The sequence below is a fragment of the Vulpes vulpes genome, chromosome 15, assembly GCF_048418805.1.
Source record: "Vulpes vulpes isolate BD-2025 chromosome 15, VulVul3, whole genome shotgun sequence".
In the NCBI taxonomy this organism is placed as follows: domain Eukaryota; kingdom Metazoa; phylum Chordata; class Mammalia; order Carnivora; family Canidae; genus Vulpes; species Vulpes vulpes.
The window spans coordinates 81931091-81945514 of record NC_132794.1 but is presented as its reverse complement, the minus strand read 5'-3'; the positions used below and the strand labels follow the sequence as shown (position 1 = coordinate 81945514).

Below are 14424 nucleotides of genomic sequence, written 5' to 3'. Positions count from 1 at the left end.
AAAGGCAACTCCAGGGACCACATGGTGTCCGTGTGTGTGCCAGGGAAGAATTTCACTCCCCTGCTTCCCAGATCGGCCTGCTTCCCATAAATAATCGTTCTCCTCCCTCCACTCAGGCCTGCGAGTAGTTTGGTCACTTAACCGAGCACACGCACACTCGCAAAGCAAGGCGAGGAGGGCTGCTGTAGGGGACACCGCGAGTGACCTTGCCAAGGTGTCCAGCCCACCGCGGGCAGGACTAGCAGACCCGAAAGCCCTGCAAACACCGGGGTCCCCGGTGTTCCTCCCCAAGCTGCCTGCTCCTCTGGCGCCAGCCTCGCCCAGTCCCCTCTCCTGCTCCGAGCACAAAGCCCAACCCGCCCATCTCCTTGCAAACCCCGAGAACTTGGGTCCCCATGTTGAAGCTCGTCGGCGGCGGCGGCGGCGGCGGCGGCGGCGGCGGGCAGCACTGGGCATGCTCAGTAGCGGGGCCGGGGCCGGGGCCGGGGCCGGGGCCGGGGCCGGGGCCGGGCGGCGAGGGAGCCGCGTGGGAAGTGGCGCGGCCCGGGGCCCGGGGGGAGGCGGGCTGTGCGGGCCCCGGCTGGGGGTCGGCGGGGATCCCCGCTTCCGCGCGGGGGGCGGGCATGCTCCAGGCCGGCGCGGCGGGGCGGGCGCGCGGGGGGCAGAGCGCGGGCGCGCGGGGGGAGCCGGTGGGAGAAGGGGAGGAGCGCCGGGCTCGCCGTGCCCCGGCGCCGGCTCTGCGGCTGCTGAATCGGAAGCCGCAGGGAGGATCCGGGGGAATCAAGACGCCCGAGAATGACCTCCAGCGAGGCCGCCTGAGCCGCGGGCCGCGCGCCGCCGCACCAGCCCCCGGCATGGGCGAGCGGGGCGGGCGGCCGGAGCCCTCGGCCACGCACGCCCCGGGGGCCCCCGCCGGCCCCGGCCCCGGCCCCGGCCCCGGCCCCGGCCCCGGCCCCGCCGCCGCCGCCGCCAACGGGCTGCTGCACAACGGCTTCCACCCGCCGCCGCTCCAGCCGCCGCTCCAGCCGCCGCGCCTCTGCGGCCGCGGCCCCGCGGGCGGTGGCGACGCGGCGCCCCCGCGCCTCCCGCTGCTGCCCGAGCTCCAGCCGCAGCCACCGCCCCCCCAGCACGACTCCCCGGCCAAGAAATGCCGGCTGCGGAGGAGGATGGACTCCGGGAGGAAGCACAGGCCGCGTAAGTCCCTCGGCGAGGGGGGCGCGGGCGCGCGGCAGGCGCACCCCGCGGGCCCGGCACCGGGGAGCCGCGGGGCAGGCACCGCAGCGCGCGGGGGAGCCTCGGCGCCCGCCGGCGGGGCTGTGCGGGGGGCCCGGGACCGATTCTTTCCCCAGGGGCTCCAGGCGCTAGAGATCGCTGCCTGAGCCTCACTCTTGCTTGCTTCGGTCTGCAGAATGGGCCGATCGAATACAGATCCGGCGCTGCTCCTGCAGTCAGGGCTCTAGAAAGGCGACTGCTCTGCCCGCCTTCCTAATTCGTTGTTGGGAAAATGCACGTGTGACAACATTTCTCGGGGTCCGGGAGCAGGCGCAGACTGGAGGGACAGCCGGAGCCACCCTCTCGCATCTCCTTGCCCCTTTTCCTTTTCAGAGTTCATCATTCCGGGGATGGCGCTCAGGCAGCCACCTTGTCCTTTGAATCGCAGACGAGCCGCCAGTACCTCGGGTCTATTGGCAAGCGCCAGGCCTGGAGGCGTGGAGTTTGACAACCCCCCAAATCACAGCCTCTTAAAGGCTTTTCCCTCGTAGCCAATGAGAGGACCTGTCGGCAATGACACACCCACTGATACCATGTGGGCCGGAACTATGTGGACCAATGAGAATTGGAGGTGGATTTTTTTTTTTTTTTTCGGGAACTGAGGAGATAGAGAGTTGAGGATTTCTAATGGTACTTACTGTGCAGCGTAAAAGGCTGAAATGCGTTATTTCACGGTCCGAGCTTGCGTATGAGGTTAGTTTATAAAGACTACCTTCCCCGCAGGACGTTGTGAGATGTAAATTTGTAGATCGAGTTTACAACTGGTTTTTCCTATCTGAGCCGAACCTCATTCAACTGGTGTCTTTAATGAAGCTTATAAATGGCAAAAAGCAAAGTAAGTAGAATGCATACTAATTAGTGATTGCACTCAAACACCATTTACGTATATCTGACACGGAGAAATTGCTAGTACAGGTTTTGGATTTATCTATAAAAGCTTGATATTTGGCCAACTTTGGTGTCTCTGTTTAGACTCTTAGTTTTCCTGCGCTCAATTAAAATCTCTGGGACTTTGGAAGGTATTGATGTGCGGGGCCGTTGACTCTGATACTTGTATTTTGTAGATCTGAAATGTTTAGGTTGAAAGTTAAAGTCTTGTCTGGAACTTTGAAGCCACACGGAAGATTTGGTAATGGTTGTAAGGAGGACATCTATTTAGCGCTTGAATTTATTTTATTTATTTATTATTTTTCTTTTTGAGACTTGTTAGAAAATGTCTTTATTGACTGAATATTGATTACTTATGATTTATTAACTGGTTTTAGTTCTTTCGAAACCACATTTTAGTTATTTCTCTGATCTACATGTACAAATTGCATGACAATTTGTAAATAGCTGAAATATATTGAAAGAGAACTGTGTTGAGTTTTTGTGTATACAGCTAGCTTATATGGTCTATGAGGGCATAACACCTTTTGAAATAAGTTTTGAGAAATTTAAAGTACACTCTTAATAATAGATTGGAAGCATAGAAAAAAATAATTTGAGCCTTAATTTGAGCTTGCAAACCTACAGGGATTATTATTTTAGAATACAAGAAAATGTAACTTTATGCCTGGATCTTTGGTGTCAAAAATTAAAGTGGTTTGTATTTTTTACAAAAGTAAAAACCTGGACAGCCCGGGTGGCTCAGCGGTTTAGCGCCGCCTTCAGCCCCGGGCGTGATCCTGGAGTCCAGGGATTGAGTCCCTACATCGGGCTCCGGCTTGGAGCCTGCTTCTCCCTCTGCCTGTGTCTCTGTCTCTCTCTCTCTCTCTGTGTGTCTCTCATGAAGAAATAAATAAAATCTTAAAAAATAAACACCTTAGCTATTTTAAGTTCAGTGACCAGGACACATAAACTTTTAAAAGGGATCCATCGAAATTGACTTTTTATTATCCTACCATGCATGTTTTCTTTTCTCAAATTTGAACAGACATTTCCGAAACAAATTTTATGTGTTCTGAGTCACATCTGCCGTGTTCACCACCAATTTTTCTCTGTAAAAACTAGACACTTTAATGTCTTTATACCTTGCCTAAGTTACCTTTTGTGTATCTTTTTACTATTTAGGTATCTTTTTATGAAAAAAGATATGCTCAATCATTCATATTTAGGTTCTCTAATACACTGAGAGTTAAGTATATCCCTATTTTCTAATGACTGATAGATTTTCTGTGAGCAACTATAACAAAGTATTGGATGCTTTAAATAAAATGTAAGAGTATGTTGGGGTGGAAGCCCTGAAGCTAGGCAAATAATTCCTACTTAGCAGTTTACAACATTAGACACTTGATTTTATTTAAACCAGAAGTGTGCTAAAGACAGCCAGATCTTACTTCTCTCAGATAAGCATCTTGAATGCTTATGTGAGTAGGTATGTTTCTGCTTGGTAATATTGCAGTTCGAGTGCAGTACATATTGAAATTCTTTATGTTTAAAAACAATAAGAAAAAAAACCAATGAGTAGAATGAAACAAATGATTCAATAGTTTCTATTTGTTTAAAAATTTAAATCTCAGTGCAGGAACAAGCTTATAATTTAAACAAGCTTATAATTTAAACAATATAAACAAGCTTATAATTTATATAAACAAGCTTATAATTTAAACACCAGACCTGTGGCAGGTTGATTTTGCTAAACCAGGAGAGGGGAACATTGTCCACTGTTTTCACTGAAAGTACTATTTCCTTACTACTTGTCCTTGGAAAGCTTTTCTAAGACTAACTGCTTCATCAGGCTTCCTTGGTTACTTGACTTCCCTCTGCTACTCAGCAGCTGTGTGACCTTAACTAAGTTACTAGCTCTCATCTTGAGATATTGGAGTTGGCTAGATGATCTTCAAGTGTGGTTTCTTGTATCTTTCAAATTCTATGACACTTCAGAGCTGATAGTTCTTTCTACATGACTCTACACTAGTTATCCACTCTGCCACATGCTTTAGCATTTAACTATGTTTGGGGGCTTGGGGAATTTTTTTTTTGACTTGCGCCAATTGTTTCATGTGTGTTATTTGTCTTATCTCCTCTATTAAGTTGGAAGTCTGACTATAGATAACATAGTTTTTTCTCTTATGCCTTGCACCTTGGGCATATGAACATTTGATTGATGTCACAGAGAAAAAGTACAAGTGACATTAACTCCCACCTCGTTGAGATAGCCATCTCCATCCATAAGATAGACTTTGGCAAAAGTCCTTCAGTGGATTTTCCATAAAGTATTGACTGGGAGATTCCTTTGGCCTGCTCTTGGCACTTTGATTCTTCAAAGCACACATAAGTGACACCTTACAGAGATAGTACATTTCTCAAATATTTTGAAACAAATAATAGTCCTAATAAAATGCTGTGAGGACCTAATGTATTGTAAATGGTGTAGCCATTCATACCCAGGAGGGCTTGAGTTTGTTTGTTTGTTTTTAAATTTTTGTTTATTTATTCATGAGAGACAGAGAGAGAGAGAGACAGGGGCAGAGACACAGGCAGAGGGAGAAGCAGGCTCCATGCAGGGAGCCCAACTTGGGACTTGATCCTGGGTCTCCAGGTTCACACCCCCGGCTATAGGCTGTGCTAAACCGCTGAGCCAACCCGGCTGGGAGAGCTTGAGTTTGAATTGCAGCTGGATGGACTAAAGCCAGTTATCTTACCTTCCTGCTTCAGTTCCAGTATAAGATGGGGATAATCAATAATCGTACTCTCTCATTGGGTTGATGTGAGGATTAAATGAGATAATGTATATTAAGAACTTAGATTCCTGCTTCGCACATAGCAGTTATTCAGCAAATGCCAACTGTCATCACCTCCATACAAAATACTGTCCACTATTAATCCATAGGACAGGACAATTGAACTGGCAGAGACAATTCAGACTGACTTAGTATATAAAAAAAAAAAATACAGGGATCCCTGGGTGGCGCCGCGGTTTGGCGCCTGCCTTTGGCCCAGGGCGCGATCCTGGAGATCCGGGATCAAATCCCACATCAGGCTCCCGGTGCATGGAGCCTGCTTCTGCCTCTGCCTGTGTCTCTGCCTCTCTCTCTCACTGTGTTCCTATCATAAATAAATAAAAAAAAAAAATTAAAAAAAAATACAGGCTCAGAATAAGAAAGACCAAAGTGTTTTATTTAATAAGCTGTAACAGGAACGCCTGGGTGGCTCAGCAGTTGACCGTCTGCCTTTGGCCCAGGGCGTGGTCCTGGAGTCCCAGGGTGGAGTCCCACATCGGGCTCCCTGCATGGAACCTGCTTTTCCCTCTGCCTGTGTCTCTGCCTCTCTCTCTCTCTCTCTTTCATGAATTAATAAATAAAATATTTTAAAAAATACATTTTGATAACTTTTTATTTAAAAATAAAATTTTAGCATAAACATTTTCTTATGGCATTAAAACATCATTTTTAATAGTTGTATTATATTTCCAGTATTCATGATATGGATATACCATTATTTATTTAACCTTTCTCTCATAGCTTTAGGCCATAGCGAGGGTCTGTATACCATAAATAGTGCTGCAGCAACAACTTTGTACATAACTCTTAAGTATTTTTTGTTTGTTTTTAAAAAAATTTGTTTATTTGAGAGGGAGAGAGAATGTCAAGCAGACACCCGCTGAGCAGGAACTCAGCTTGGGGCTCTATCTCACCACCCAGAGATCATGACCTGTGCCGAAAACAGAAGTCCAACCCTCCACGAACTGAGCCACCTAGACGCTCCTTAAGTTATTTTTGTAAATACATTTTGAGAATGTGAATACATTTTTTTTTTTTTTTTTTTGAGGAGGAACAGAAATGGAACAAAGTAGTATTTAGATGTTGCCTTGAAATGCTGGGTATTTTAGACCACAAGGACACTGTTATATGAGCCACCTTAGTGGAAGGAGGAAAAAAATGCAAAGGAGATTGTTGGAGTCACTGAACACTATGCTACAGAAAGGCAAATATTTGGGCATCATCAGAAGTCAGGAGGGTGAGTGCTGCCCTGTCCATTCCCTCTTCTGTTGTGTGGCAACAAGCAGAAATAAGGACTGGATCAGTGCCGGCAGCCTCCTGTGGGGTGGGAGTAGGTAGGTCTGGCTTCTCAAATCATTTAGGTAGAAGAATACTAGCAGAAAATGGGTGAGAGTTCATTATGCACATAACATACTCATGGGTACAAACTGAAGAAACCAAATCTTTTTTTTTTTTTTAAAGATTTTATCCATTTATCCATGAGAGACACAGAGCCAGAGACATAGGCAGAAGGAGGAGAAGCAGGCCCCATACAGGAGCCAGATGTGGGACTCAATCCCGGAACTCCAGGATCATGTCCTGAGCTAAAGGTAGATGCTCAACCACTGAGCCACCTAAGCATCCCGTGAAGAAACCAAATCTGTTAACAGTTTTAGCTAGCCACCACGGTGAAAGTACAAGGCTTTAATTTTCTAAACATTAGGTTATTTAGCTTTGGCATTTAGGCTTTCCACTAACTCTGAATCAGGCTAATTAGAAAAACCAGAATAAAAAGGTAATAGGTAGAATTTTCCAGTTATATCTGCATAGAGTGTAGATATATGTGCTTTTTAAAAAGACAACATATTCGGTGCTTCTAGATGGAAGGGAAGCATTGCAAATTCAAGAACAAAAGACAAATGGAAGGCAAGAGCACACTATAGTATTGCTACCTTCTGGGACATGGTCAGTTGGTCTCTGTGTCTCTCATTAATAAATAAATAAAATCTTAAAAAAAAAAGAATTTAAGGCCCAAGTGTCCAACATCTGAGTGGTTAAGTCAAATATCAGGATCTGTTAGAATGTGAATACTTTTCCTCAAAAGACCAGTAAGTAAATTTCAACATTAATACAAAGCATATTTGTTTGTCATAGTAACCAAAAATGGAAAGAGTGCTGCTCATTTTTAGCATGTGGGACACTTAAGAAGTGTATAAAACAAAATCCATCATGGTTTTGGAAACAGAATTAGTAGGGAAACAAAAGAGTACTGGTTTTAATCGACAGTTTTAAAGTTTGGTTTGATTTGGTTTTTGTGGTAGCCTGGCTTGTATGCATGTGTATGGTTTTAATACAAACCAAATGCCATGAAAGTAAAAGTAAATCAAGGTTTGACTTCTGTGATATTTAGTTATATGTGCTTTAGCTTTACTAGGTAGGCTGGTATTCACCTTGGGATGGCAGTATTCTGAATCAGATATAGTGTACCCAATGTGGTGCACAGAATTTCTAAGTAGACCTTTTCTCTAGATAGTGCCACTGTCAAGTTTGGTATCTCATTACTTAATTCATGACATCTCTTAAATGCTTAGAGCTGGGTAATCGTGTGTGTGTGTGTGTGTGTGTGTGTGTGTGTGTGTTCATATTCTCTTTGGAAATATATTTGAAAGGAGCTGTCGATTCGAAGGAGTGAGGTAGGTAATGTTAGTTTTAGAGGCAGTTACATCAAAATAATGTTCTGGACTTTTAGCAGATTTCTTTATAGTTTGAAAAGAGGATGGAAAAACTCATGACAATAGTAAGAACTTACGGTAGTCACTTTGAGTAATCAGAGTAGCTGTTATTGAGCAACAGCTACCTGCCCATTGTTTTGTACATGTTCTTATGAAAGCATGCAAATTACCAACCCCACTCTCCATTCTACAGTTGGGGAAAGAGAGTCTCAGAAAATTGAATGAAGTATCCTGCCCAACAACCTGTAGTCATTGGATGGCAGGGCCAAAAATTCAGACCCAAGTCTAAGTCCGTTGCCAGCTAGCTGACTGTCTTTTTTTTTTTTTTTTAGCTGACTGTCTTATGCCACAATAAGCCTACTGTTTATGGGGAAAGGAAATGTGTTCTGTAAAACTTTCAGAAGAGATAAGTGTATGCAAGCTGTACACCTTTGGCAAAAAGCTGATCCATGTGTCTGTGGGAGTAACAGTGGCCAGCATTAAGGGGCATGTACTATGTGCAGACTCTGAGCTAAACATTTTATGTGGATTATCTGAGCAAACACTCTTAGCACCCTATGAGATGGGTACTGCTATGGATTGAACGCTTGTGTCCCTCCAAAACTCATATGTTGACCTTCTAACCCCCAAGGTGATTATATTAGGTGGGGCCTTTGGGAGGTGATTAGGTCATGACACTAGAACGCTAATGATTGGGATTAGTGTCCTTATAAAAGAGACCTCAGAAAGCTAGCCCCTCCTCCATCCCTACTTCTGCCATGTGAGGTTACAGCCAAAAGACAGTCATCTAGGACACAGGCTGTCACCAGACACCAAATCCACCAGAACCTTGACCTTAGACTCTCAGAACTGTGAAAGATAAATTTCTGTTGTTTATAAGATATTCATACTATGGTAAGACAGATACTATCATCCTCTTCCTTTTTCAGGTGAAGAAACTGAGAGGGTACAAGGGCTCAGGGTAAAACTATATGAGTTTAGATTTTGACTCTGCTGGGGTAGACTCAGGATCCTAGAGGACTCTCAGGAAGTATGAGTAGTGTTCTGTAGTACAGAGAGCTTTAGAGCCACCAGACCTAAACTCAGAGCCTCATTGCACTGTAGGTTTTTTTTTTTTTTTTTTAAGATTAATTTATTTATTTTAGATAGAGAAAGAGAGAGAGTGGGGACAGAGGGGCAGAGAGAGTCTTAAGCAGACTCCACAGTGAGCACAGAGTCCAACGTGGGGCTCCATCCCAGGACCGTGGGATCGAACCAAGAGTTGGGTGCTCAACTGACTGTGCCACCCAGGCACTCCAGCACTGTTTATAATAGTATAGCCTTAAGGTGAGATCCTCAACTTCTAGGAGTACTTCTTGAATAGAGAAAATGGTGCCCATCTTATTCATTGTGAGGACCAAATATGAAAAATGCAGATAAGTGTAGAAGAGAATGGTTGGACCCTGGTATGTGCATAGTAAAAGATATTTTGCTATTATCAGGAGCAACTATTAATAAAGGGCATTTAATATCAATATTATTGCTGTTATTTATCACAGAGGCTTTCAAAACTTTGTGAAATCTCAGAATTTCCATGAACTCATCTTTCCTGGACTGAACTCATCTTGCCTGGACTGAGATTGGGCTGGGGTTTCAGGGTACCTTCCAAACTGGCCTAACAACACATCCTGAGTGGAAGCTCCCCTAATTCCCTCTGACATTTCCAGAAGCAGGACACATGGCTTGTGTCACAATTCATGACCTCATTGTCACTTTCGTAAATTGCTCTATTGCAGCTCCAGAGATGGAACACATACAGCATGGCCCATCTGAGGGTAATGTTGGCAACTGTAGACTAAGAAGACTGTCATTCATTTTACTGCTAAACTAGTGTCAGGACAAAGTTATTTTTAAAAAAGGAAGTTTCTTCCTTTGATCTTTACAGTTTTATACCTCAGTCCTTGAGTGAGGCAGTTCATGCACAAAAGAGATGAGAAGAATTAAGAAAGGGAGCACTTTGCCTTTATATAAAAGCTGCATGAGTTGGACAAGGCTTCAGAGTTCAGAACAGCCACATGGAATTTTGAGGCCTTTCTACCCTGCAGCCCAGCAAACTTTGTTCTGGCAGATGATGAAATGGCTATTTCTGGGCACTTGTTGTCTTTGGGACTGGAGTGTGAACCTTCTGTTGCACCTGGCCTTGACTCTATGCTGAGTCTGGGCCACAGGGCCTTTAGCTTGCACCTCTGGGCGGTCTGAGCCCGCATGAGCCTCTGTGAGCTGGGTCCAGCCTGGGTAGTGTCAGTTATTAAGAATCGTCTGGGGCTTCTGGACAGACAACTCCTTTATAGCCTGAGGTAGACAGTCCAGGATTGAGAGAGGGAGGAGTGGACTTGTGTGACTTAAAGCTTGATATGGGTCAGCAGTGTGATGAGGCTTCCAGCGGAAGCCTCAATAAATGTTAGCTCTTATGGCTGGTGGTGTTAAGATGCCCTTCCTTACATGAAGTCAAATCATACTCCCATAACAACTTCTACCTTGACAGTCCATTATATCCAGTCCCTTTACTATGTGACGGCTCACTGGATATTTAAAGACAGTTATTGGGGATCCCTGGGTGGCTCAGTGGTTTAGCGCCTGCCTTTGGCCCAGGGCGTGATCCTGGAGTCCCGGGATCGAGTCCCGCATCAGGCTCCTGGCATGGAGCCTGCTTCTCCCTCCTCCTGTGTCTCTGCCTCTCTCTCTATGTCTATCATAAATAATAAATAAATATATATATAAAAAAATAAAGACAGTTATTTTATCTTGACTTTTCCTTGGGGTCCTACCCTCTGAAAAACCAAGACCCACGCACTCACCTGCCAGATGCCATCATTTTTGTGATTCAGTATTGGTTGTACTGGGTTGCCAAAAGTATTAAAGCTTAGACAGGATGATGGCCTCTTGGGATTGTCAGAAAGGGGATTAGGTAGTACTGGGCTGGGTAACCTTGAACACTGAGATTTATTTATTTATTTATTTATTTATTTATTTTTTTAAAATATTTTATTTATTTATTCATGAGAGTCACACACACACACACACACACACACACACAGAGGCAGAGGGAGAAGCAGGCTCCATGCAGGGAGGCTGATGTGGGACTCGATCCTGCGTCTCCAGGATCACACCCTGGGCTGAAGGTGGTGCCAAACCGCTGAGCCACCCAAGCTGCCCAAGCACTGAGATTTAGTAAGCCTATGGGTCCCATGGAGGCTAACCAGTTTTTGTTCCTGTGGGCCACACTCTGCCCACAGGATGTGATACTTGGCTCCCTGTGATCCCAAGCTGAAGTGTAGCCTGATGCCAATTGCCTGGCTTGATTTTACTCAAATACTGTGGCATTTCCAAAGTCCCTAAACTCTGTGTATGCATCAAAGGACTTTAACATAATTGAGGCTTTCTACTTACTATTCATATTTTCCCAGCTACCAATGGTTGGTGAACAACATCTAAAGACATGCTACGTGTTTAGGGGAAGGAAAGGAATATCCATTAGGTCAAGATGATACTTCTTATCTTTTATGGAAGGTTTTTACTGTAAGGAAGTGGCCCAAATGTGATCTATTCTTTGGAATTACTGTATAATATGTCATCAACACTTATTGTTTTTCAAAGATTTTATTTATTTATTTGAGTGAGAGAGAGAGGGAGCACGTAAGGCCCTATCCCAGGAGTCTGAGATCATGATCTGAGCTGAAGGCAGATACTTGACCTGTTGAGCCACCTAGGCCCATATCATCAAATTTTAGTTTTTGTATATTGTATTTTTTTAAAGATTTTATTTATTTATTCATGAGAGACACAGAGAGAGAGGCAGAGACACAGGCAGAGGGAGAAGCAGGCCCCACGCAGGGAGCCAATGTGGGACTTGATCCCGGGTCTCCAGGATCACACCCTGGGCCAAAGGCAGACGCCCAACTGCTGAGCCACCCAGGCATCCCAACATTTAATTTTTTAAAAAGTATTTATTTATTTATTTATTTATTTATTTATTTATTTATTTATGAAAGAGAGAGCGTGTATGAGAGAGCACTAGCTGAGGAGGGGGAGAAGCAAACTCCTCGAGGAGCAGGAAGCCAGACGTGGGCCTGCATCCCAGGGCCCTGGGATAATGACCTGAGTCAAAGGCAGCCAGTCAACTGACTGAGCCACCTAGGTGCCCCAGTGCTATCATTTACACTTTTAAGAAGTGGTAAGGAATATCATGAATAATTATGCCAGGACCACAGGCACAAACTGGGGTTATCCTAGGCAAACCATGACAAGTCCCATGGTGTGCTAGTGCCAGCTCCAACAGGCTCTGTGAGTCGGCTGTACACTTTACTTCCTAACTCTGCATTCAGTATCCTTGTGTTGGTAGCTTGAAATTGGCTATCGTGGGTGTATTTACATTTAGAGAAATTGGTGAACAGTGAAAATCAAGGCTTTATTTTTTGAAAGCCAGTTGCTAAACATTTACCAGTACACCACTGACTAGAAAACAGGTCCTGGGTCATGCAGAGCAAAGTGCCAGAGAGCATCAGTAATACAAGCTGAATTATTAAGGCATTTGAGTCAGAGAAGGGGAGGTCAGCATGTCCTCTGCTAAGTAAGGACAGTGCCAGATGATGAGGAGTTAGACAAAAAAGGAGCTTCATTCTCAGGAAAGAAGTATTCTACAAATATCTGAGGGCCCACTATGGTGTAAGGGTAGAATTTTTAATCACATTGTTATTTGCCTCCCTCTCTCCCTCTTAATTTCCTACCCTTATGGGGATCCCTGGGTGGCTTAGCGGTTTAGCGCCTGCCTTCGGCCCAGGGCGTGATCTTGGAGTCCCGAGATCGAGTCCCATATCGGGCTTCCTGTGTGGAGCCTGCTTCTCCCTCTGCCTGTGTCTCTGCCTCTCTCTCTGTGTGTCTCTCATGAATAAATAAATAAAAATTAAAAAAAAATTCCTACCCCAAATATGGTTGGGAATCAGTGCTGGATCACCCAGTAGTTAGAACAAGCAGGTGTTAGTGTACCAGCAATGAAACAGGAGAATTAAGGAAAGAAGAAAATAGTATATATGACTAATTGGTATATATCCATGCATGCACCAAAGTGCTAATCACAGGAAAATAATAACTTTGGGGTTCTTTATACTCATTTTATGATTTACTACTGTTTTTATTTCGAATGACTTGAATTGTTTTGAGCTACATGTTCATTACATGTGGGTTGGGAACCAACATTTCTTCTTAAAATTGGTTTAAGTCTGGCCACAATGAGCTTTGCACCTTTCTAGGGTGATTTATAGTTAATTTATTGTTGGTGAAATGGCAGGGTGGAGTTGCTAGAGTATCTTCATGTTTCTGGTTAGGTCGGGCAGGTTGAAATTTGTCTCAGCCAAGGAGTGTGGTATGTTTGTTTTCACAAGAAGGATCTGTGGGGTGAAAGGGATTTCCCCAATTCATTCCCATTTAAATTTTACTCCAAAGGTGACTCATGAATGAATGCTCCACTGTCCACTCACTGTCTTGTAGGAATATTTGGAGAGTGTTGGGATTTTATTTTTTTTATATATATATATATTTTTAAGTTTTTATTTATTTACTCATGACACAGAGAGAGAGAGAGAGAGAGAGAGAGAAAGAGAGAGAGAGACAGGCAGAGGGAGAAGCAGGCTCCATGCAGGGAGCCCAACGTGGGACTCGATCCTAGGTCTCCAGGATCACGCCCTGGGCCAAAAGGCGGCGCTAAACCCCTGAGCCACCCTGGCTGCCCAAGTGTTGGGATTTTATTTTATTTTATTTTTTTAAAGATTTTATTTATTTATTCATGAGAGACACAGAGGTAGAGAGAGAAGCAGGCTCCGTGCAGGGAGCCCAACATGGGACTGGATCCCGGGACTCCAGGATCACGCCCTGGGCTGAAGGCAGGCACCAAACCGCTGAACCACCCAGGGATCCCCAGTGTTGGGATTTTAAAGAAAGCTTTTTATCTAGGAAAATTTCAAACCTTATACAAAACCAAAGTGTATACCCAAGAAGTGCTAATCACTCATCATTTAGCCTACCCGTCCATTCATGTCCAATCTATTTTATCTATTACATCCAAACCCCCTCCTTTCAAATTGGATGATTTGAAGCAAATCTCAGATATGCCGTTTTGATGGTATATGTTTTCATATGTATTTCTAAAAGATAAAGAACTCCTTTTAAAAACATAACCCTAATCTGTTCATTCCTGAAAAAGTTAACAAGTGTTATTTTCAGCTGAAATGATAATGTTTTATGATGCACAGTTAGAGGAATAAATTCAGTTACCTAAGCACAGGTAAAATTGTTGCATCTTGTTTGTTGATAGATGAAAATTTGATATTGTGTTTCCTGGAAGGATTCAGTTTGGGGAAGAGGATTGTTTGTTTTGCCAGTTCCTGTTATTATTTGTTTATGATTAATTTTTAACCATTTCTTCAAGGTCTGAGAGTTGAAGCTTCATTCTTGTAATGAAATAATCCTGTGCCAAAAAGGTGCTTGGGGATCACCCCAGAATCGATGGATTAGATTTGTATCTCCTATGTAGTTTTTGTTTTGAGACTGAGGGATTGGGAACAGTATTCCAACCTTCTTTCCTCTGCATCCATTAGGGTGAGAGCAGGCAAGCCAGCACTCATCCTGAAGACAGATAGGAACCAGGACTGGGCTGAGGTTCCAAGTCTGGATGTGCTACATTCAGGGTTGAACCTGGGATT

The 14424-nt window shown here is 44.3% G+C and overlaps 1 protein-coding gene across 5 annotated transcripts in view; it reads left to right on the top strand.

The window, feature by feature from the left end:
- Positions 1-290: 290 nt before the first annotated feature.
- PANK1 (pantothenate kinase 1) overlaps positions 291-14424 on the top strand; it is a 56465-nt gene continuing 42331 nt past the window's right edge. The window contains exon 1 of one of the 5 annotated variants that reach the window (XM_072739477.1): positions 291-1194. In XM_072739477.1, coding sequence (XP_072595578.1) covers positions 396-1194 — 799 coding nt within the window. In that variant the 5' untranslated portion in view covers positions 291-395. Of the gene's footprint in view, positions 1195-1829; positions 2108-14424 lie in introns of those variants that run through there. The other 4 variants (XM_072739478.1, XM_025990545.2, XM_025990542.2 and 1 more) reach the window with 4 other exon arrangements.